Source organism: Anomaloglossus baeobatrachus, chromosome 8 (assembly GCF_048569485.1).
Source record: "Anomaloglossus baeobatrachus isolate aAnoBae1 chromosome 8, aAnoBae1.hap1, whole genome shotgun sequence".
In the NCBI taxonomy this organism is placed as follows: domain Eukaryota; kingdom Metazoa; phylum Chordata; class Amphibia; order Anura; family Aromobatidae; genus Anomaloglossus; species Anomaloglossus baeobatrachus.
Genome location: NC_134360.1, coordinates 87,614,042 through 87,636,989, shown reverse-complemented (window position 1 = coordinate 87,636,989; position 22,948 = coordinate 87,614,042). Strand labels below are relative to the sequence as shown.

Here is a 22,948-nt window from a genome sequence, read left to right as displayed (position 1 = left end):
GTGGGCTGTGGGCGCCGTAACGTTTAACACTTTAAAGGTTGAACAAACGTACCTCCCGATGTGGGAAGATACATGCTGGTAATGTTTTAACTTTTCTTTCCCGTTAAAAAAAAAATAAACGCTGGTAGCTGGCCAGCCCGAGGACGGGCTGTGTTTTACCAAGGGGGAGTGTGATGCCCTGGCAAAACCAGGGTGTCACAGAGGTCTGCATCCATCTTTTTGGTGCAGATCTCACTCTCCCTTTTCCTTTGGGAGTTTCCAACACAGTTACACACAACACCAGTGGGCGGAGCAGAGAGCTCTGAAGTGTCTGGGAGGGAACTATATAGGGAGTTTCCAGTTTTTACAATGAGCAGTCTGCAGGAGGTGTGGAGTCTGGAAGGAGCTCTGGTGTGGAGCTTGGGGAGAGGGGCAGTAAGGGCCTCAGGAATAGGCCAGCCACTTGTGGGGAACCGAAGTGGACCGGGACAAGGTAGTGGCCCGCCGGTGCCGACTGTCAGGACCCGGTCCGGACCCGTGCACGGAGCAGACACAGATATCAAGCAGGAGAAAAGCACCTGTATTACACCCCTGGGTGAGGGGCCCATCCTCACAGCATCCGAGGGCACCAGTTACCAGCAACTTGGTTAATTCCTGGACTTCTGTCAATTATTGCCTTATATCGTGAGTACTCCTGCACCACCTGGTCCAAGCTGTGGACTGCACCTGTCACTCCCAATCCATTAGACTGAGCCCCGGGGCATCCACCCCTACCCACGGAGGGCTTAATAACAACCAGCTGCCACTCCATCGCCCCCGGGTGCTTACTAACAGCAGCGGTGGTAACCCATATTGCCACACACCGTGGGTGGCGTCAAGAAGTATTCACAGCAATCCCCGTACATATACGTCCCTTTTTATTTGAGTGTCCGCGCGACCCCCGGGTCCGGAAAACCCCTCGAGCCACTGCGGATCCGGATCCGAGCAGCCTGTCTGCTGACGTGGGGGCGGCACACTAGCGTGACAACTGTGCTTTCAATAAGGCCACTGTGCAGCATTGTAATGCTTTTAACCTGCAGATTAACCCCATATCTGTAGCATTTGGAGACATAATAGGTTTCCTTTTAAGATGTAAAGGTCGGTCAATCCAGAAAATTGCTAGAACTATGATGGTATCCTCAAGTGTCGTAATGAAAACCATCAATCGTTATGATGAAATTGTCTCCAAGAAAGGAAGACCAAGAAATACCTCTGCTGCAGAGGGAAGGTTCATCTAAGTTACCAGCCTCAGAAAGCACAAATTAAAGGCACCTCAGTATATTGCTCCAGTTAGTAGGGCAAAATGAATTACAATTTCTAATAGTGGTTGGCCTAAAGACCCAGTAATTTCTATGGATGCAGCACAGGCCGTGCAGCAGTCAGGCTCCTGAAATGACACGTGATCTGAAGTACATGTAATGATCTGCTGCTCCAGTAACCGGACGGTTGTAGCTGATCACAAGCCCCAGCAGTCAGATGACCAAACAACTTTATGTCATAACTTCTAGTCCTGACAAAGACCATTGCACCTGCCAGCTCTGGATTTTGGGTGTCTGCAAATAAGTATGGCTAATTTAGTTATTTTTATCACAAATATTCTGCATATAATTATATTTTAGTAGGGCCAAGCAAATTCAGCATAATTTGAGTTTGTCTTCATTGTGGACCATACAACGTTATTATGAAGAATAAAGAAGAACGTATCCAACCTTACCAGATCATCAGTGTCATCAGTGTCGAAATTCTTCAAGTCCTGCTCCAGATGTGCAATCTTTTGGCTTACTGATTCCACAGAGCCAACAAGGAAGGCTGACAAGTCCGTTAAAGATAAGAATTACTTGGGATATGGAAATGGTTTTTTTTTCCAGTATTTTTAGTACATACTGTACATATCTGCAGTATAGCTAAAAAAATGACTGTAGTTACCACCACTGATAAAAAAGGTGTAAAAAAAAACTGAAGCAACACGCACTTGTGGCGCCCTGGCCTGGCCAGGTCGTCACAGATAACACACTAACACACCCCACCCCCACTAGACAGGGACAACAGCCAAACAAAAACCCTTGTTGCCTCCCTCCAGTGTCTGATGTCCACACCAGGTGGGGCGGAGTCAAGCGGTTGGCTCCACCCACTGAGGAGTTCACAGGCCTGGAGGTGGGAAAAGTGACAGAACAGTTGAGGAGGTGGAAGTGAGAGCAGTGAGCACTTGGGTGTCTGGGTAGTGGCCCAGGCACTGACAGCAAGGTTGGCAGACGGTGGTGGCCGTCTGCAGGAGTGGTGGAACAACGCGGAACTGTAGGACTGGGGACGGGCGACGGCCCGCCGGTACCGACCGGGGAGCGAAATGAAGCCAGCACACACAGGCAGGGCCATCGGACCCCGACCAGGCTTGGAGCCGCCGACAATAGTCAGATCCGAATGTGACTGGAAACCCAGGGGTTTCACAACAGCAAAAGTCCCAATTGAAGGTGAGGGTATACAGCTACCGCCTAAGGCTAGAGACCCAAGGGCCAGCATCTGCGGGCAAACGGGCTCCTCCGGTACCCATACACCGGGGAGCGGACTACCGTTGGGGATCCACAGTAGTCAAACGAGAACATCAAGGTGCAGGGAAAGACAGCCGCCATCACCTGTCCGGGGAGAGACACTGCAGCCGGCTGCGGGACCCGTCCATCCAGCCGTTTGGTTTACCGAGGACTTAGTACCTTTCCTGCTGAGTGAGTACACTCGTGCCATCCGGCACAGCGCCGCGCTGTCCCTGCAACCCTGCACCTCACCAACCCTGCCTCCCCGTCACATCATCGGGCCCCGGGACCACCGACCCCTACCCACGGAGGGGGAAAACAACATCCCAGCTGCTCCCTACCATCGCTCCCGGGATCCTCGTCACCAGCAGCGGTGGTGCCCATCTTCACCACGAACCGTGGGTGGCGTCACGGACTAAATCCCCCAAACCAACCACCCCTTTCACTCACGGGCGAGCAGCGCCACTCGAGTCCCCGGATCCGGCCCACCGCTCGAGCCACCAAGCAGCCATCGCAGCAGCGCCGGACCCGAGTGTTAGCGAGCGCAGCGCAGTGGCGTCCTCCCCGCCCGCGACACACTAATCATGAGAACATGGTCCCGCGTAGGAAGGGCGGGCACATTGTCAATCTAGTCAAAATCAACTTGACAGAGATTGCCAAATACAGCGCTCAACCGCATGTATCTCCAGCAGTCCCATAGACTTTGAATGCAGCAGTAGAGCACATGATCAACTACTGCTTAATCCAAAAGGGGACCCTGGCATCGACTATGATCAAGTATGTGGATCAGTGATGTTACGAATATGTGTCTTTCGCCTAATTCTTTATTTGTAAAGCTTGGAAGCAATCAGTACAAAGTGAACAGAGCTGTACTGATGAATCACTGTGCAATTCCCATGGAAATCAATGAGCAATCTGATTATCCCTTTGAGAGCCGTACGTTTATTCAATCGATTGGTTTCAGTTTAAACCTATGGGACGATTATAGGAACATAAAAAAACTGATCAGCTCATCTGTTAGAGCACGGTTAATAGCTCCAATGTAATCAAAGTCCATAAGAGAATGAAAACCAACATTAGGACTGCCAATAAAACTTGGAATTTATTGAATGCCTAGCCATGGAGGCCAGAAGCGTGTTGTCGGAGTGATGTTTTTCAACAGTCTGTCCCACTAGTGTCCCCTGTGTCTCAGTCCCCGGCGGCTATTAAACTATAAGTACTATCTGATTTTGTTATTTTACACGACAGGAAAAGTTTGAGGTCCTCTTTTCTAAAACTGGAAACCCCCTTTAATTTAAAATGTTGCTATAGAAATAGCTATTCAAGGATACAAGCTGGAGATTCGCGCACTGCTTCTCGTGCCATTTCCCTTCTTCTCTCCAGCTCCAAAGGATGTTCTGTCAAATCTTCTACATAACGGACCATAGGGGAATTCAGACGATTGATCAAGTCCATTGTTTATCTAAGAACAAAGAACAAACAGTTAAAGGGGAACTATTGAAACTGGTTAATTTACTTTGAAAATCCATGTAAGAATGGCTGCATAATCATTTTTGAAAGTTTTCTTGATGCCCATGATAATATCAGGATAGTACAGCCATTCTAATACCAGCCTCATCTGATCTGAGATTAGTCAAAGGGAACTTGTCTCTTGATTCTTGTAGCTAGAACCACGGGCAGCATGAATCTGATCCTGGTTGCACAATTGCAGACAGGTATGTTTCTCTCTGAAATGATCCAGCATTTTAGAGAATACATTTAAATAGCCGTCCGGGGACTTTAGGAAAGGACCTGACTTTTCCAGAGCCATCTTCTCCCTGTATTGCTGCAGTTAATTGACAAGTCTGTCCTATATGTGTACTTAGGGAGAGACCTGTCAATTAATGGTATCAATGCAGGGAGAAGCCGGCAGCAGGCGGTGCCAGACTAGTCAGGTCCCTTACTATAGTCCCTGGCTGACATTATCAAAACCAAAATGTGTTGCCAATCAAAGAATCATATCAAATAAAATAAAAGTCTAGCTACTGAAGCAACAAAACCTACAAAAAGATAGCCAAAGACAAGAATCCAATAAAAGATAATATTTTATTAATTACAATGATAAAATATAAAGTGTGCAAGGAAATTAATGAGAAAAGCGGCACCACAAAGCTCAGCAGGGCCAATGTAAGCAGAAGGAAATCATTACATAAATCAATACCCAAGGAAAGGGTATAATGATAGTATATCAGCCGCTTACAAGTATAATAGGGGAGGCTACAACAGGAAAAAACAGATATCACAGAATATTTCCATAACAGGAATAAATACCTGTGGCCATTACCACTGCTGAGCCACACCAACACGTGTTTCAGCCGTAGCCTTCGTCAGGGAGGTGTGGTATCAAGTAGCAGGATGGGGAGGGTATTTATAGTAATAAAAGCCAATCAGCATACATCCAGGACTATAATAAACAACAACCCCTTAAGGCGGCTAATTCTGAAATCTCCTCTGATAATCTCAAGGTAATCAATCTTTTGGACCATTTATTGTCACCTTCGGATATTTCTGTTTTGTCTAAAGGTCTTACCTTTGCTCCGTGTAACAAATTTGATTTGTTCACAGCGGTCAAGGATTTAAATATTTTTGCCCGCTCCCTGATCTGCAAGAAATGGTTCCATAATGCCGAGATGAGAGAATTATTTCCGACCTCTCAGGAGATGGAAGCTGTCAGAATCTTGGAGGAATTGGCTGAGGAACATTCCTCGGGTAGTTTAGGTAAGATTCCTGATTCCATTTGATCCAGATCTACTAGGTTTCCGCCCTTGTCAGTCTGCCCTATTGTTGATATCTTCGTTAAATCAGTAACCAATGAATTGAGGAAAATTCCTAATACTATCTATAGGTAACCAAACAAAAATATTCCAGAAAAATATCACAATTGATTCATAAATAGAAATTGTATTGGTTAAAAACAGACACAATTAAAAACATGATAAGAACATGAACAAAGGAGGGGAAGGTAGGGAAAAATACACATATATATTATCTGGGTGGCCAAATGGATATATTATATTTATTTTATTTAAAGGTCCGTAGCCAATGAAAGCTTTGTGCTATAGAAATAATAATAAAAGGTATTTTTAAGCTGGATACATCAATATGGAGACAGCTTTCACACAGTTGGTCACAAAGAAAACTACTCCAATCTATACATGGATATAAACAATTACTCTGTTGATCAGAGATGCCATCCCTGAATGACTATAATAAATGTCCCTGATCTCAATGGAAGACAAATAGTCAGGATAACAATGTGGACACAGAGCAAATTCACCTGATGAAGCGGGTGCGAAACGGTCGTTGGAGTGGCGTGGAGGGGTTGGTAGGTGTCTATGGTTGCTAATGGATATGGCCTGGATGTACTTTTGGTCCGTGTCTCATGTGCTTTGATTATTTACAAGGTTTTCCCTATGTGTTCAATGATTGTGCCAATATTCATTATATGAATCGCAGCATTTTGCGACTTTTCTGGATGACAAAATCTGGATGCGAGAAAACTGGACCAACTGCTCTCCCTCATTGAATAACATTGGTCAGACTGCAATGCAAGATTTTCTCGCATTGCACTCATCCGTTTTTAATGCTTGTGTGAGCTCGCATCTTTCTCTGCACGTCAGCTGATCTGATCTGCAGGAACAGAGCGGCGTCGGTATAAGGTGAAGGGTAAGTATGAGACTAGAGGCAGGGACCTTAGATTAACCCCTTCACGACCTTGGATGTGCTGATATGTTCAAGGTTATGTCCCTGCCTTTGATGCGGATTCTCATGCCAAGCCTGCATCGTTCTCTGCACATCAGCTAATCGGATCAGCCGGTGTGTGCCTCTAACAGCTGGGGGTGGTTTGCTTTAGTTTCTGCACTTTGTACCAACAGGGTTGTGGCCCTTCTTTTTTTGGGCTGTGTATTTTGCCTTTATATTGCTTTTAACAGGCAGGTTTTGCACAGTCAGAGTCCCTGCTCTGCCCTGTCTATTTTGAGGCCTATAGTGAGGTGAATTACAAGAGTTAGGGACTATAGCGAGCTTTACACGCTACAATATATCTAACGATGTGTCGGCAGGGTCACATCGTAAGTGACGCACATCCGGCATCGTTAGTGTTGTAGTTATGTGTGACACCTACGTGCGATTCCGATTGTACGCAAAAACGTTGATCGCATACACGTCGTTCATTTTCTAAAAAATGAACGTCCGGTTGTTCAATGTTTCGAGGCAGCACACATCGCTATGTGTAACACCCTGGGAATGATGAACACCGCTTACCTGCGTCCTGCCGGCAATGCTAAAGGAAGGAGGTGGGCGGGATGTTTACGTCCCGCTCATCTCCGCCCCTCCGCTTCTATTGGCCGACCGCTGTGTGACGTCGCTGTGACGCCGAACGTCCCTCCCCCTTCAGGAAGTGGATGTTCGCCGCCCACAGAGAGGTCGTATGGAAGATACAGTCATATGAAAAAGTTTGGGCACCCCTATTAATGTTAACCTTTTTTCTGTATAACAATTTGGGTTTTTGCAACAGCTATTTCAGTTTCATATATCTAATAACTGATGGACTGAGTAATATTTCTGGATTGAAATGAGGTTTATTGTACTAACAGAAAATGTGCAATCCGCATTTAAACAAAATTTGACCGATGCAAAAGTATGGGCACCTCAACATAAAAGTGACATTAATATTTTGTAGATCCTCTTTTGCAAAAATCACAGCCTCTAGTCGCTTCCTGTAGCTTTTAATGAGTTCCTGGATTCTGGATGAAGGTATATTTGACCATTCCTGTTTACAAAACAATTCCAGTTCAGTTAAGTTTGATAGTCGCCGAGCATGGACAGCACGCTTCAAATCATCCCACAGATGTTCAATGATATTCAGGTCTGGGGACTGGGATGGCCATTCCAGAACATTGTAACTGTTCCTCTGCATGAATGCCCGAGGAAATTTGGAGCGGTGTTTTGGATCATTGTCTTGCTGAAATATCCATCCCCTGCGTAACTTCAACTTCATCACTGATTCTTGCACATTATTGTCAAGAATCTGCTGATACTGAGTTGAATCCATGCGACCCTCACCTTTAACAAGATTCCCGGTGCCAGCATTGGCCACACAGCCCCAAAGCATGATGGAACCCCCATCAAATTTTACTGTGGGTAGCAAGTGCTTTTCTTGGAATGCCGTGTTTTTTTGCCTCCATGCATAACGCCTTTTTGTAAGACCAAATAACTCAATCTTTGTTTCATCAGTCCACAGGACCTTCTTCCAAAATGTAACTGGCTTGTTCAAATGTGCTTTTGCAGTTTAAATCTCTGAGACAACCTTTTTGTATCCTTCCCCTGAACAACTATGTTGAATAATCTTTGTTTTCAGATCAACTTTCTCCCATCTACCCACTGCATCTCTGGCGCTCAGCCACAGTGATCTTGGGGTTCTTCTTTATCCCTCTCACCAAGGCTCTTCTCCTATGAATGCTCAGTTTGGTTGGACGGCCAGGTCTAGGAAGAGTTCTGTTGGTCCCAAACGTCTTCCATTTAAGGATTATGGAGGTCAATGTGCTCTTAGGAACATTGAGTACTGCAGAAACTATTTTGTAACCTTGGGCAGATCTGTGCCTTGCCACAATTCTGCCCCTGAGCTCCTTGGGTAGTTCCTTTGACCTCATGATTCTCATTTGGTCGGACATGAACTGTGAGCTGTGAGGTCTTATATAGACAGGTGTGTGCCTTTCCAAATCAAGTCCTATCATTTTAGTTAACACAACTGGACTCCAATGAAGGAGTAGATCCATCTCAAGGAGGATCACAAGGAGATGGACAGTATGTGACTTAAATATGAGTGTCTGAGCAAAGGGTCTGAATACTTATGACCATGTGATATTTCAGGTTTTTCTTGTTTAATAAATTTGCAAAAATTTTTACATTTCTGTTTTTTCTGACACGATAGGGGATGGGGTGCAGAGTGTACATTAATGAGAAAATAATGAACTTTTTTGAATTTACCAAATGGCTGCAATGAAACAAAGAGTGAAAAATTTAAAGGGCTCTGAATACTTTCCGTATCCACTGTACGTGACTCACGGACATCTGAGGCCTAAACCTTGTTTGTTTTCCCTTTTCCAGAATTGATCACTTGCTGACTAGTGTATCCCACCCAATTGACAGGTGCCATTGACTTTGCTGTTTTTTTTTGTGTATTAAACTTCAAGTCATTCACCACCCTGCACAATTAAATTGACATTTAGGGCGCAGTCACAGGGCTGTATGACTCCATCCGAGGATCACATCGCAGTGCTCGGATTGGCCAGGGGGGGTCTCCTGACCCGAGCGTGAGAACTGCATAGAATCACACGTTGTCCCACTCAGCTCAGGAGAGCCCCCGGCCGATGCAGCATTGTGATGTAGCTGAGTGACTGCACCCTTAGGCCAGGGTCACATTAGCACATAGCATCGAATGTGATATTCTAATGACACTCAGCTCAAACTCTGTTGTGCCGGGCACAACAAGCAGGTAGGCAGCAACTACCTGCCTGCTAGAGGTTAAGCACTTTTTTGCTTTTGTTGGTTAAATTCCTGGATATACCCTTTAAAGCTCTGGGAAGAAAGCGAATGAAAAACAAAAAGACAATAAGGGAAATTGGTCTCATTGTGAAGGAGTTAAGCAGACATCAGAATATATCGACTCCTGGTGATATACAGTGCAGTATATCACAAAAGTGAATACATCCTTAACATTTTTGTAAATATTTTATTGTATCTCTTCATTTTCTGAGTGGAACCTGTCTTGTTATACTGCTGTATGGTCTTGGCCATCATGGTGCAGTTCAGGTTCAGGGTGTGGGCAATCTTCTTATAGTCTTGGCCATATTTATGTAGAGCAACAACTTTTTTTTTTTTCAGATCCTCAGAGAACTTTTTGCCAGGAGGAGCCATGTTGAACTTCCAGTGACCGGTATGAGAGAGTGTGTGAGTGATAATACTAAATGTAACACACCTGACACCTTGCAAGGGTCAGCACACACGGCGAGTAATACAGAGCAAGTGGAATGTTAAAAAAAAAAAAAAAATCGCATTCCACTCAGACCAATATTACCCTATGGGCCTGCTCCCATGAGCGATTATTTTCACAGCCCTAATCAGACTAAGAGAACAGTCGCAGCATGCTGTGGGAGGAATGCGATTCTGTTCCCCTGCACCCATACAAGTCTATGGGGCGAGAGAAACATCGCATTGCTCTCGCGATACACCGGTGTAACGGGAGAGCAGTGCGATCCTCGCATCAGCTGGCAACGGAGGAGATAGGGAGATAAATCCCTCCCTCTCCTCCGCAGTGTCGGCCCTCCCTTCCGCAACTGTGGTCTGATCACACGATCAGACCACAGTCGCATGACACTTGGCTCCCGCTGCAAGTGTGAGACGAGTGTCACGCGAGGACTCGCACTAATCCCCGTGTGGCCTCAGCCTAACATTAATGAGTCACATGACACTGGAGAGGGAAAATGGATAATTGGGAAGAATTTGGCCATTTTCACTTTCAGTAAATGGCGTAGTGGCAAAAAAATTCGAAATGCCAAAATTAAATGTTTTGGTCGTTGCAAATTTTGCGCAAAATGTAATAACAGGCAATCAAAACTTAGCATCTGTGCTAAACTGGTACTATTAAAAACGTCAGCTTGAGACGCAAAAAATAAGCTGTCACTGAGCCATAGATCCTGAAAAATGATAACGCTACGGATCACTGAAAATGGGACAAAAAGTGAGCCATTTTTTGGACAAACTTCTGAATATTTTTTTAACCCCTTAGATAAAAGTAAACCTATACAAGTTTGGTGTCTACGAACTTGTACCAACCTGAGGTATCACACTAACACATCACTTTACCATATAGTGAACGCTGTGAATAAACGATCCCAAAAACAATCATGCAATCGCACTTTTGTGATTTTTATTTTTTTTTTGCACTTGTGATTTTTTTGCCATTTTCCAGTACACTACATAAAACTTATGGTTTCATTTAAAAGTAGAACCCGTCCCACAAAAAATAAGCCCTTATATGGCACAATTGACAGAAAAATAAAAAAGTTACGGCTCCTTCTGGGAACAACAGCTGAGCGTTAGCATTCACAGATCATTTTTGCCATACAGAGCAGTGCTGATGCATCGCACTGTATAGCACAAGTGATTGCATGATTGCAGCTTCAAGTTCCCTAAGAAGACTAGCAAATACAATAAAAAGTGTGAAAAAAGTTTTTAAAAATATTTTTAAAAAAAGCCCCCACAAAAGATCAAATCATCCCCTTCTGCACCATTGAAAAATAAAGCAAAGAATGAAAAGACACATAATTGGTATCACTGCGTTCAGAACTGTCTTATCAATCCGATCAGTAAACAGTGTAACAGAAAAAAAAATTACAAAACATCAGAAGTATGTTTTTTTGGTTGCCAAAACATTGCAATAAAATACAATAAGAGGAAATTAGGAGAGAAGAGGGCTGGGAGAAAAACACATCACTGGAGAGGCTGGGGAGCATAGGCAAGACATGGGAGCATAGGCAGGACTAGGGAGGCTGGGGGCATAGACATGACAGGAGATGTTGAGGGCATATACATTACTAGGGAAGCTGGGGGCATAAACATCATTGCGGGTACAGACATAACTGGGGTATATACATCACTGGAGGGCACAGACATAGTTAGGGGTATATACTGTACATCTCAGGAGGGCACAAAAAGTCAGGGGGGCATAGGCAGACCTGAGGAGGCTGGAGGGGCACAGGCAGGCCTGGGGAGACTGGAGGGGCACAGGCAGGTCTAGGGAGGCAAGAGGGGCAAATACATCCCTGAAGAGGCTGGAGGGGCACACAGGGACACTAACTAACCTGGGGGACACAGGGGCAGCTGCTCCTCTTCTGTGGGACGAGAGCACATTGTGTGCGTACCCTGCCCACAAAGTACGTCCTCATAATGTTTGTACAGAATTTAAAGGGTCAGAAGCCAGCAAGATGCAGCTGCCTCCCGAGCACTGCAGTCCCTGGGAATCTGCCCGGGGTCCTCAGAAATGGTCATTGCGGGCGGTATGCGGCCTGCGGGCTGGAGCTTCCCCACCCCTGACTTAGATAACAGTAGAGCTATACATGTTTGGAATCTATGAGCTTGTACTGACCTGAGGAATCATACTGCCCGGTCAGTTTTACTATAGAATGATCAATGTGAATAAAAAAACAAAAAACATAGCACTTTTTTGCAATTTCACCGCACATGGAATTTTTTTCGTTTTCCAGTACAATATATGGTTAAATAAAAGGTTTAATTCAAAGTTACAACTCATTCCACAAAAAAGCAAGCCCTCATATGGATGGGAAAATAAAAAAGTTATGGCTCGTGGAAGATGAGGAGGAAAATACAAAAATGAAAAATCTCCGTGTGGTGAAGGGTAAGGTTAGTCCTTTGCCCAGGCTCAGCCTTGTCTGACGCTGTTCACACTTATGTGCTGGTGCCCTAAGAAAATGTCAGTGGGGACCCGGAGCCTGTGCCCCAGATGCATGGCTCCTATGCCCCCAGCCATTGCTGCCTTACCTACAGCCAGGAGTCCACTTCCGGCGTCCTTGGTTACCAAGGAAACCAGGTGGACTGTACCATGATAAGTACAAGGGTTATTACTTGGCCCTAGATCCGCATGATAACACGTTAATATCAGACTCCTCCATGTACCCAGAGTGTGAGGCTGTCCCGGCCGTCTGCTCCGCTCCCCACAGATATATTGTGCATCGCCAATTGTCTACTAAATGGTACAGTCCGAATAGCGGGGCAGTTGAACTTCGTAAACGTTGTTATAGCAACGAACGCTTGGGGTTAAACCATTCGCTCAAGGAGGGGTTTACTGTACAGACAGCTAAGGTGGTAGTTTAATTCTAGGTACAAAAGCAATCATTGCACTGATTTATTAAATGAGAGAATGGTTTCTAAGTAACAGAATTCTGCATCGTTTAGTTGTAGTCAGTGTTAATATTAGTCTCACCCCCTCCAAGCGGCAATTGTGCGGTCCAGTGCCTTGTGCGCATGCGCGATATGTGTCCTTTTTTTTTGTGTTTGTAATCTCGTTATACAGTTCGGTGCGGGAGAAACGGAGGGACCGGCGGAGGAGCGGGAGCCAGGTAATGGGCGGATGTGGAGTCTGCTGTGCACTATGGACAGCATGGGGTTAGGGAAAGTTGTCTATTTAAGTGCAAGTAAGAAAGGCGAGACAGTTTAGAAGAAGAGTAAGGCCCCGTTCAGACACGGCAGCTTTTCATGTGCAGCTTTTCATGTGCAGCTTTTCATGTGCAGCTTTTCATGTGCAGCTTCTGAGTCAGTGCACGGCATAGTCTATGGCGCTGTTCACATGGTCAAGATTTTTTAGGTGCCTGGGTGTCTGCACAAAACACAAGGAGACGCCCGAATTAAAATGAATGATAAAAGTGTGTGATAATGACGTTCAGTCTGCGTGTGACTAGCCCTGTAGACCATGTACACACGCTGCGTTTTTTTCCCCACAGGCAAATCCTGCTCTGCTGGCAGGAAAGACGCTGCTTGCAAAAAGGTTGTGTTGGTACATGTGTAATAAAATCAGATCCATTCACCAAAAACACTGCGTGTGCGTGCCCATGATCAGGGTTCACAGTGCTTCAGCGGTGTCCAGAGCCCTGCGTTGTACAGTACAAGCACAGTGGATGGGATTCATAGAAATCTGCCCCAGGGCTGTGGAGTCGGTAAGCCAAACCTTCGACTCCGACTCCTCAAATTCTCTTGCACCGACTCCGACTCCGGCTCCGACTCCGGCTCCGACATATATTGCTTATAGTTAGGTGAAAAATTTATTGTAGTACATGAATATGTGTATGTGAACATCAGACATTTAATAATTTTTATGATACAATAATCAAGATATTTGGATAGAACATAAAATATATTTATTGGAATACAACTTTAGAACACAAAAAACTGTAATAAATTGTAAATATGTAATACACTATGTAATATACAGTAGATTACATATATATCTTGTGTGTGTATATACACTGTATATATATATATATATATATATATATATATATTTTACATATTTACAATTTATTAGTTTTTTGTGTTCTAAAGTTGTATTCCAATAAATATTTTATGTTCTATCCAAATATCTTGATTATTGTATCATAAAAACAATTAAATGTCTGATGTTCACATTGTACTACAATAAATTTTTCACTTAAATATAAGCATTATACTAAATGTTATTATTTAGTAAAATATTCAGCACATTCTGCATTGCACTCCTGTCCCCAATTTATTATATATTTTAGGAGTCGGAGTCGGTGCATTTTATACCGACTCCGACTCCGACTCCACCAAAATGAGCTCCGACTCTGACTCCGACTCCACAGCCCTGATCTGCCCACTGTGCTTGTTTTTTCCAGCAGGAAATACTGACCTGTTCTGCGACTTTCCAGACCGCAGCATGTCAGTTGTTTGCTGTGCAGCCACAAGCGTTCTCCATAGGACTCCTGTGGAGGAGACTCGTGGCCCCGCAGGTCAGGGCCCGCTACGTTCTGAACGCAGCGAGTCCTGATCGTGGGCACACACCCTGAGAGACTTGACACGCTGCGGATTTCCAATTCAGTCAGAAAAAAAAAAGCCATTGCATGCATGAGGATTCTGACCTCTCCAGCCTTTCTAATAATGTAACAACCGCTTTTAATTTACATAAAAAGTAGCACAAGCACAAAGTGTGAACATAGCCCAACACTGAGTATTTACAATGGATTTTCCTGCATTAAGGCTATGTTCACACACTGCATCTTTTCTAACCACAGAAATGCAGCGTTTTTGGCCCCAGAAAACGCACCCGCAGAAAAACGCATAAAAAAAAGCATGCGTCTTGCCTTTTTTAACCACATTTTGCAAAATGAGTTTTAAATCTAATCTATGGAGTGGAAGAACTCAAAAACACTAAAAGAATTGACATGCTGCATCTTCAAGAACGCAGCCAAGATACAGCCAAACGTTTTTGATGCGTTTTTGCCGCAGGAGCATTTTTTGGGGCCAATGATTCACACTTAGCCTTACATTTCGGTTGCATTGTTTATGCATTAATTTGGGGGAAAAAACACTAGGGTTCACCCACGGCAGATTAAAAAAAAAAACAAACAAAAACAAAGCATTGAAGGTTAAGGTTATTAGCTGAAACGTAGGAATTGGTCGCAATAAGCTCAATGATCTCTCCTATGTAAATAAATATTGTTCACTTGCAAACAAACCATAGTGTGCAGTGTATCTATAATTAATGTTTATTGGGAAATCTACCCGTACAATTGCTGATTAGAATGTACACCTTTTTTCCTATTGGTCCATAGTTCATAACAGCTCATTTACATATAAGAAAAACTTGGATTACTTTGGAATAAGACATCAGATTGCAGATATTAGGCTAGGTTCGCACACTGCGTCTTTTTGACGCTGCGTTTTTGGCCGCTAAAAACGCACAAAAACGCACCTGCGTCAAAAAAACGCATAAAAAACCGCATGCGTTTTTGCCGCGATTTGGTGCGTTTTTGGCTGCGTTTTGCTGCGTTTTTGATCTCTGCGTTTTGCTGCGTTTTTCCAATGCATTGCATGGGGGGAAAACGCAGAAAAACGCAGGAAAGAACTGACATGTCCATTTTTTTTTTTAAACTCAAAAACGCAGGTAAAAAAACAGATGTGTGCGGACAGCAAAAATGAAAACTCATAGACTTTGCTGGGGAAGCAAAGTCCTGCAGTTTTGAGGCCAAAAACGCACCCGAAAAACGCGCAAAAAACGCACTGTGCGCACATAGCCTTAAGGTATCATTTTATTCAGCTTCCTATGACCTAAATATCCATATAGACGGCTCAGGAGGGCTGATCCTACTGACATATGCCCTTTAAATGAATAGCCAACCACAGCTAATATAGATTAGTGACACCTCCATATGCTCTAAAAGCATATGGCCAGAGTTTAGTTTAGGAGGGACTGTGTCTTGTCCCCTGCTTATTCTATGACCAAGAGCACTTTTGTCTCACTTTTCTAGGGGTTACTCTTATTTTCCATACCAATTTGGATATTTTACAGCTTGTGTTTTCTCTTTATTCGGTACAGGATGATCTTGGATAGTGGGTATTGAGGCACGTATAGTGATTACTAGGAGCACATTGAGCAGGACGCCATCACTTGCCTGGATTCTCACAGTGCCAACCTTTTTTTTTTTCAGTGGAAGGTTTATATATATATATATATATATATAATATATTTATTTATTTCTTGTCCCTTTATTCCCTATTGTACAAAAAAATATATAATTTGTTCTGGGGTACTATTTTGGAATTTTTAGATTTTAAAATATATCTAATAAAATACTGTATATACTGTTTTTGGGTGTTTTTTTTTTTTTAGGGATTTTTTTTCTGTTTTCTCCTTAACAATCACCACTAATCATCAGATCCTAAATCTGGTAAAGCTTGGTGGCCTGTTGTTCTTTACTTTTAGCATTGCATTTTCCGGTACTGCAGCCGTCCTGCTAGTTAGGAGCATCTGAAATCTACGGAGTAGAGCCGTGTGTATACGAAGTCTAAGCCCAGTAGTGATGCCATTCCTCTATCAATACTAGTTTCATGTCTTTTTTCTTCTTTTGTAGGAAAGTATAAAGTGTAGGCACAGCTCGTCCACACTGGAATCTACTTGGAAAATAGGCAAGATGCCTCTATTTGGGAACACCTTCAGCCCGAAGAAGACACCACCTAGGAAATCGGCCTCACTTTCCAACTTACATGCAGTATGTGTTTTATTGTTCCTCCTTTTTTTAATTGTATGGTGATATTGTTGTACATTGTATTAGTCTAAGGCCAAAGTCACACTGGCGAGTGACTCACATGCGATGCGAGACTTGCGCGTATTACATCACCCGGTATGGCCACGCACTCTCCAGACACTCTCAGCTGCATAGAATTACATGCAACCAACCCGCTCCTGTGCGGTGTGGAGAGTGTGCGGCCGTGCCGGGTGATGCGGTGCGAGACTCGTGCGTATGACATGTGAGTCACTCGGCAGTGTGACTCCGGCCTAATTATAGAGGTAGTCGCACAAGTCTGAATAAAATCCACATAGTGGTGCCAAGGGATTACTACACAGTAAGGCGCTGTCTTTTTCTAGCCACTTACTGAAAACACATCGGGTTTTGCAAATATTCAACTTTACAGTCCGTCATATAAACCTGTTTCCTTGCCAATGTCACACTCAGCCCCGGAGGATTAACATTGCCAGCAGTTATGTTACATTTCCAGCCATGAGCTAAAAAATGTGATCATTGACTGGTGATCTAAACTGAACACTGCTCATATCTATTCTAGACGAGTGATGGAGTATATGGAGATATTGAATATCAAAATTGAGACTCAGCCTGTATTGTTATTTTCTGTATTAGGCTGTGTTCACATGTTGCGTTTTATTGCATTTTTTTTCATTGTGTTTATGCAAATAAAAAGCTGCTTTTTTTTTTTTTTTTTTCCAGTACCAGCAAAACCTATCAGATTCCAGAAATCTCAGGCACACACACACTCGTTTTTTTTTTTCCTGACTGAATGGGCAAACTGCTGCGTTTTGTTTTTTTTTGTTTTTTTTTTTTTTTTTTTAAAAGCATTAGGTCTATTCTTTCAGTGTTTTTGCTACTTTTTTCACCATTGAAAGCAATGAGAATGGGGGAAAAAAGTGCAGCTTGCATGTTTTGCTGTGTTTTTGCTCCTTTTGTGGTGATTGTAACCAACTTTATTTACACATGTAGTGTAGACAAATGACACACCAAATAATGCAGCAAAAACGCATTGTGTGAACATAGCCTTAAAGGGAACTTGTAAGCAGAATTTTCCCTTATGAGCTGTGGCCACCACCAATCAGCGTTCTAGAATACTGTATATAAGAGCCCAGGCTGCTCTGTAGAACGTAAAAAACACCTTTATTATACTCACCTGAGGGGTGGTCGGGTCCAGTGGGCGTCACTGTTCTCAGTCCAGTGCCTCCTTTCTTCTTATGATCGCCATCCTCTGTCTCTGCTGCGTGTGGATGATGTGTCCTACGTCATCCATACAGTGTCCCCGCATTGCACTCCTGCATACACGCTCTTTTATCTACCCCGCTGAGGGCAGAGCAAGGTATTGTAGTGTACATGTGCTGGCGGTCCTTGACCTTTCCCTGCGCTTTGTAGTACTTTGCGCTGCCCTTAGCAGGGCAGATCAAAGTGCATGGGCGCAGGAGTGCAATGACAGCCTCTGTGTGGATGATGTAGTACGTGTCATCCACACGGAGCAGGGAAGGAGGACGGTGATGGAAGAAAGAAAGAAGGTGCCAGACCGAGATCAGTGACACCCATCAGACCCTACCGGCTCACAGGTGAGTATAAAGAAAGCTCTTTTTTCCCAGCCGCCCATGACAGCACCACCTGAGAGATAGGTTCCGTCCACATCAGGACACGAAACCCACTGATAAAAAGGCGGCACCTCGCCTCCATACCAGTTTGGTTTCCTGTCCTGGTATGGACAACCCATTGCTGTCCCAGGTCCGACCCGGTGTGGAAACCTGGTACTTACTTGCCGGGTGCTCGGGCCTGGATGCACCCCCCCCTCGGTCTCAGACCTCTGCGGCGGTGAGGTGCGGGCCTGGAGCGGGAGCTCGGCCCGGCGTCGCTCCAGGGATGTGCGCACTCACGGTGGCCGCTGGAAGGCTTGTCCCTGCTGTGCAGCACGCTGGAGTGAAGCAGGACGCTCCGGCCGGAAGTGACGTCTGGACGGGGGTTCCTTGGCTTTCCCCAGTCACGGACACAATAGTCACGGATGCCAGCCGTTGGGGGTGGGGTGCCCATCTGCGCCAACAGGTGCTTCAGGGTCCCTGGGACGCTCAGTTGGTCAGACAGTCCTCCAACTACATGGAGCTCATGGCAGTTCTCAAGGCACTCGAGGGGTTCCTACCCTTCTTGAGAGGTCGCCATGTTCGGATCCTTTCGGACAAAAGGGTGACGGTGGCGTACGTCAACCATCAAGGAGGCACCAGGTCCCCTTCTCTTCTGACTTTGACTATGCGCATCTTCCAGCTGGCCGAACAACATCTCTCCTCCTTTACAGCTCTTCATATAAAGGGGACGGACAACGAGGAGGCAGACTTCCTCAGCCGGCACTGTCTCAGTCAGGGGGAGTGGTCCTTAGACAGGGAGGTCTTTCGCAAGATCACGCTTCTATGGGGTGTCTCTGTTCTAGACCTGTTCGCTACCAAGGCGAATCGGAAAGTGGACAGGTTCTGCTCTCTCAACCCCCGAGACGATCCTGTTGCCCTCGATGCATTTCAGATGTCTTGGTCTCACGGCCTCCTGTACGCGTTTCCTCCATTGATCCTGTTGCCTTCGGTTCTCCGGAAAATCCGGGACGACAGAGCGGAGGTTATTCTCATCACCCCCTTCTGGCCGAAGAGGGCATGGTTTTACTGGCTGCGGACACTGTCTCTGGTGGATCCTTGGGTTCTCCCGGACGCCCCTCATCTCCTTTCCCAGGGCCCAGTTCGTCACCCCCCCAACCCGGCTCTCCATTTGACATCCTGGCGTTTGAGCGGCGGCTGCTAGTTCGACGGGGTTTTTCTTCTGGCTTGATACACTCTTCTTCACAGTAGAAAAGCAGTCACCACGGCCATTTACGGGAGGGTCTGGAAGCGTTTTCTCCTTCAGTCCGGGGCTCAGGCGGAGGACCCCCCCCCCCCCCTCCTATCTCGGCTATACTAGAATTCCTCCAGAGGGGGTTGGAATTGGGGCTCTCCACCAGTACACTCAAGGTGCAGGTGTCGGCCTTAGGGGCACTGTTTAATTGTGGTCTGGCACAGAATGAGTGGATTTGCAGGTTTATTAAATCTAAGTCCAGGTCTGTACCTGTTCAGGCTCCCAGGGTGCCCCCAAAGGACCTCAATTTAGTGTTGGATGCCCTCACAGGGCCACCGTTTGAACCCTTAGGGGAGATCCCTCTCAAGCTGCTGTCACTTAAGGTTTTTCTCCTCGTCGCACTCACCTCGGCCAGGCGGGTGGGGGATCTCCAAGCCTTGTCCATAGTTCACCCTTATACCCAGATTCTGGATGATAGGGTAGTGTTGCGGACTGATCCCTTCTACCTGCCCAAGGTTTCTAAACCCTTTCATCGGTCCCAAGAAATCGTGCTCCCTTCCCTCTGTGACCCCCCCCCCCCCTCATAACGAGAAGGAGGCTCGGATTGGATGTCCGGAGGCCCTTACTCACGTACCTAGATAGGACTAGGGAATGGAGAAAGTCTCAGGCCCTGTTTGTCACATTTCAGGGGCAATCCAGGGGGCATGGGGCTTCTAAGGCTACCTTGGCCAGATGGGTCAGGGATGCCATCGGCTTGGCATACTCGGCTAAGGACACCACTCCTTCTCAGGTCATAAGGGCGCACTCCACTAGAGCAGTGTCTACGTCTTGGGCAGAGAGGGCTGATGCCTCTATTGACCAGATCTGTCGGGCGGCTACTTGGTCGTCTCCTGGTACTTTCTTTCGACACTATAGGCTGGACTTATCCTCCACAACTGACCTTTCCTTTGGGAGACTGGTCTTACAGGCGGTGGTCCCTCCCTAAGGTGGTGGTCTATATAAATCTCTCAGGTGGTGCTGTCATGGGCGGCTGGGAAAAATCTTAATTAGGCTGCTTTCACACTACGTCTTTTTAACATGCGTCCTGAACGTTTTTTTTAACGCAGAAACGGATCCAGTGCAAATGCGTTTTCATTTCAATGCATTTGCAATGGACTCGCGTTAACATGCGTTCACCTGCGTTTGCGTGCGTTATAGTGAGGATCCAGCGACTTGCAGTTTATTAACATCTTTCAAAAACGCTACTTGTAGCGTTTTTGAGCTGCGTCCAACTTCTGCAAATTGCTGGATCCTGACTAAACAGCACGCAAACGCATGTGAACGCTGCATGCTGATAGACAGGATCCTGCTTGCTCTACTGAGCATGCCCAGAAGCCAGCCTCCGTGATCAGTCTATCTCTCTCCTACCTCTCTGTCTCTCTCCCCCTCTCTCTCCTCCCTCTCTCTCTGTCTCTCCCCCTCCCTCTCCCCCACCTGAGAGCTGCGGACACTCGTAACCAAGGTAAATATCGGGTAACCACTTATCTTAGTTACCCGATGTTTACGTTGGTAACGTGTGCAGGGAGCCCGGCTCCTAGCAGCTGCAGACGCTTGTAACCAAAGTAAATATCGGGTATCCAAGCAAGTATACCCGATGTTTACCTTGGTTACGAGCCTCGCAGCTGTCAGATGCCGGCTCCCAGTCGTTTAGTTCCCCTCACTCCCGATCACATGACTCCAATGCCCGCCCCTAAACATCCAGTGACAGGATCCTGCAAAATAAGACATGCGTTTGCATGCATTTTTTGCTGTAAAAGCAGGATCCGCTTTTGCAGCAAAAAACTGTTCAGGACGCATGTTAAAAAGACGTAGTGTGAAAGCAGCCTTACTCACCGGGATTTTCAATAGCCCATGACAGCACCCTTAGTTCCCCCCCCCCCTATTCACTGGTTGTGGGCACTCTTCGGGGAGTGTTAGAGTTATTGGTGTTTTTCCTTGGGTGGTGGTATGATTAATCTGTTTGTGTTTTGTTGGTCCTCTCTGGCTCTGAAAACCTACTGATGTGGAGGAGAGGTGCCGCCTTTTTATCAGTGGGTATCCTGTCCTGATGTGGGCGGAACCTATCTCTCAGGTGGTGCTGTCATGGGCTATTGAAAATCCCATTACCGGTGAGTAATTAAGATTTTTTTACGTTACACAGCGCGGCCTGGGCTCTTATATACAGCATTGCAGAATACTGTATATAAGGACTCACTGGTGGTGGCCGCAGCTTATAGGAGAAAATCCTGGGGACAGGTTCCTATTAAGAAGAATCTCTCACCAGGTTTTTGCCACCTAAGCTGAGAGCAGCATAATGTACAGACAAAAATGAGGGATGAAAAGATCCAGCATACCGTACTTCAGTAAAAATCTTTTTTTCCTTTTATTAAAGCATTTAAAAATGCATATTCCAGGCTCTCGGCTTTGCCTTATGCGTTTCGGATAACAATCCTTACTCATAGGCCTAGGATTGTTATCCAAAATGCATAAAGAGTGGCTGAGAACCCGGAATATGCATTTTAATATGTATTTTTAAATACTTTAATAAAGTAAAGAGAGATTTTTAACTGAAAAACAGTATTCTGTCCCTCTATTTGTATTGTATTGTGGACACCAGCCACAATGATCCGCACAGGGGCGTAACTACCACGGTCGCAGAGGTTGCGACTGCGACCGGACCCGGCAGCTTAGGGGCCCGCGGCCGCCCGTCAGATCAGCAGCCAGCTCCTGTCTGTGAGAGGAGAGGCGCTGATCTGGCGCAGACCACTCGGTCGTTGTATGACCCAGTTCCGCCGCTGACATCGGACCCCCCTTCCCGGTGTCAGCGGTGTGGCATCAGGCCCCTCTCCCCCATCATTGTACGCAGCAGCAATGAAGCGGGGAGCGGCCAGTGCAGCTCCACGCTTAATCATTCCCCCCCCCCCCCATGCCTGTGTGGTGACGTCACTCCTGTGCGACTGCTGTGCTAAAAGAACAGCGCAGGACGGGAGGACGCCGACCGCAGCAGAAGGGAAACAAGGAGAGGTGAGGACGGAGCAGCGCTGGAACGAGGAGAGAGGTAAGAACTTGTTTGTTGTTTGTTTTTTTTGTTTGTGTGTTTGGTTTTTTAAATTAATGTGTACACTGTGGCCAGAGGCCATGGGGGCTGTATTATACATGGAGCATGGGGCGCTGGCTGCATTATACATGGAGGTCTATGGGGCTGCAATGTACAACATGACGGACCACCTTATACATGGACTATATGAGTGCATTATACATGGAGGAGTATGGGGCTGCATGACACAATATGAAGGTTTTATGGGGCTGCATTATAATACATATAGGACTATGGGGGCTACATTATAATATATGGAGGACTATGAAGGCTACCTTATACATGGACTATGGGGGTGCATTATAAAACATGGAGGACTATGTGGTGCAGTATAATATATGAAGTACTATGGGGTACATTCTAATATATGGAGAACTATGGGGTGAATTATTATATATGGAGGATTATGGGGCGCAGTATAATATATGGAGGACTGTGGGGTGAATTATAATACATGGAGAACTATGGGAAATGCATTATAATACATGGAGGACTATGTAGCTGCATTCTAATATATGAAGGGTTATGTGGGACACTTTATACTATATGGAAGGCTGTGCGGGGGCCATTATTGTATTTGTAGAACT

At 45.6% G+C, this 22,948-nt stretch overlaps 2 protein-coding genes across 2 annotated transcripts in view; one reads left to right on the top strand and one right to left on the bottom strand.

Annotated features, from left to right (window-relative positions):
* Positions 1-3,998, bottom strand: part of FAM227A (family with sequence similarity 227 member A) — a 95,040-nt gene extending 91,042 nt beyond the window's left edge. The window contains exons 1-2 of the mRNA XM_075322092.1: positions 3,875-3,998; positions 1,733-1,827 (exon numbers count right to left, since the gene is read on the bottom strand). Of these exons, the coding sequence (XP_075178207.1) occupies positions 1,733-1,827; positions 3,875-3,998 (219 nt within the window). The remainder of the gene's footprint in view (positions 1-1,732; positions 1,828-3,874) is intronic.
* An 8,652-nt stretch (positions 3,999-12,650) lies between these two features.
* The window catches only part of CBY1 (chibby 1, beta catenin antagonist), a 53,603-nt gene continuing 43,305 nt past the window's right edge, over positions 12,651-22,948 (top strand). Inside the window, exons 1-2 of the mRNA XM_075320886.1 lie at positions 12,651-12,721; positions 16,250-16,387. Coding sequence (XP_075177001.1) covers positions 16,310-16,387 — 78 coding nt within the window. The 5' untranslated portion in view covers positions 12,651-12,721; positions 16,250-16,309. The remainder of the gene's footprint in view (positions 12,722-16,249; positions 16,388-22,948) is intronic.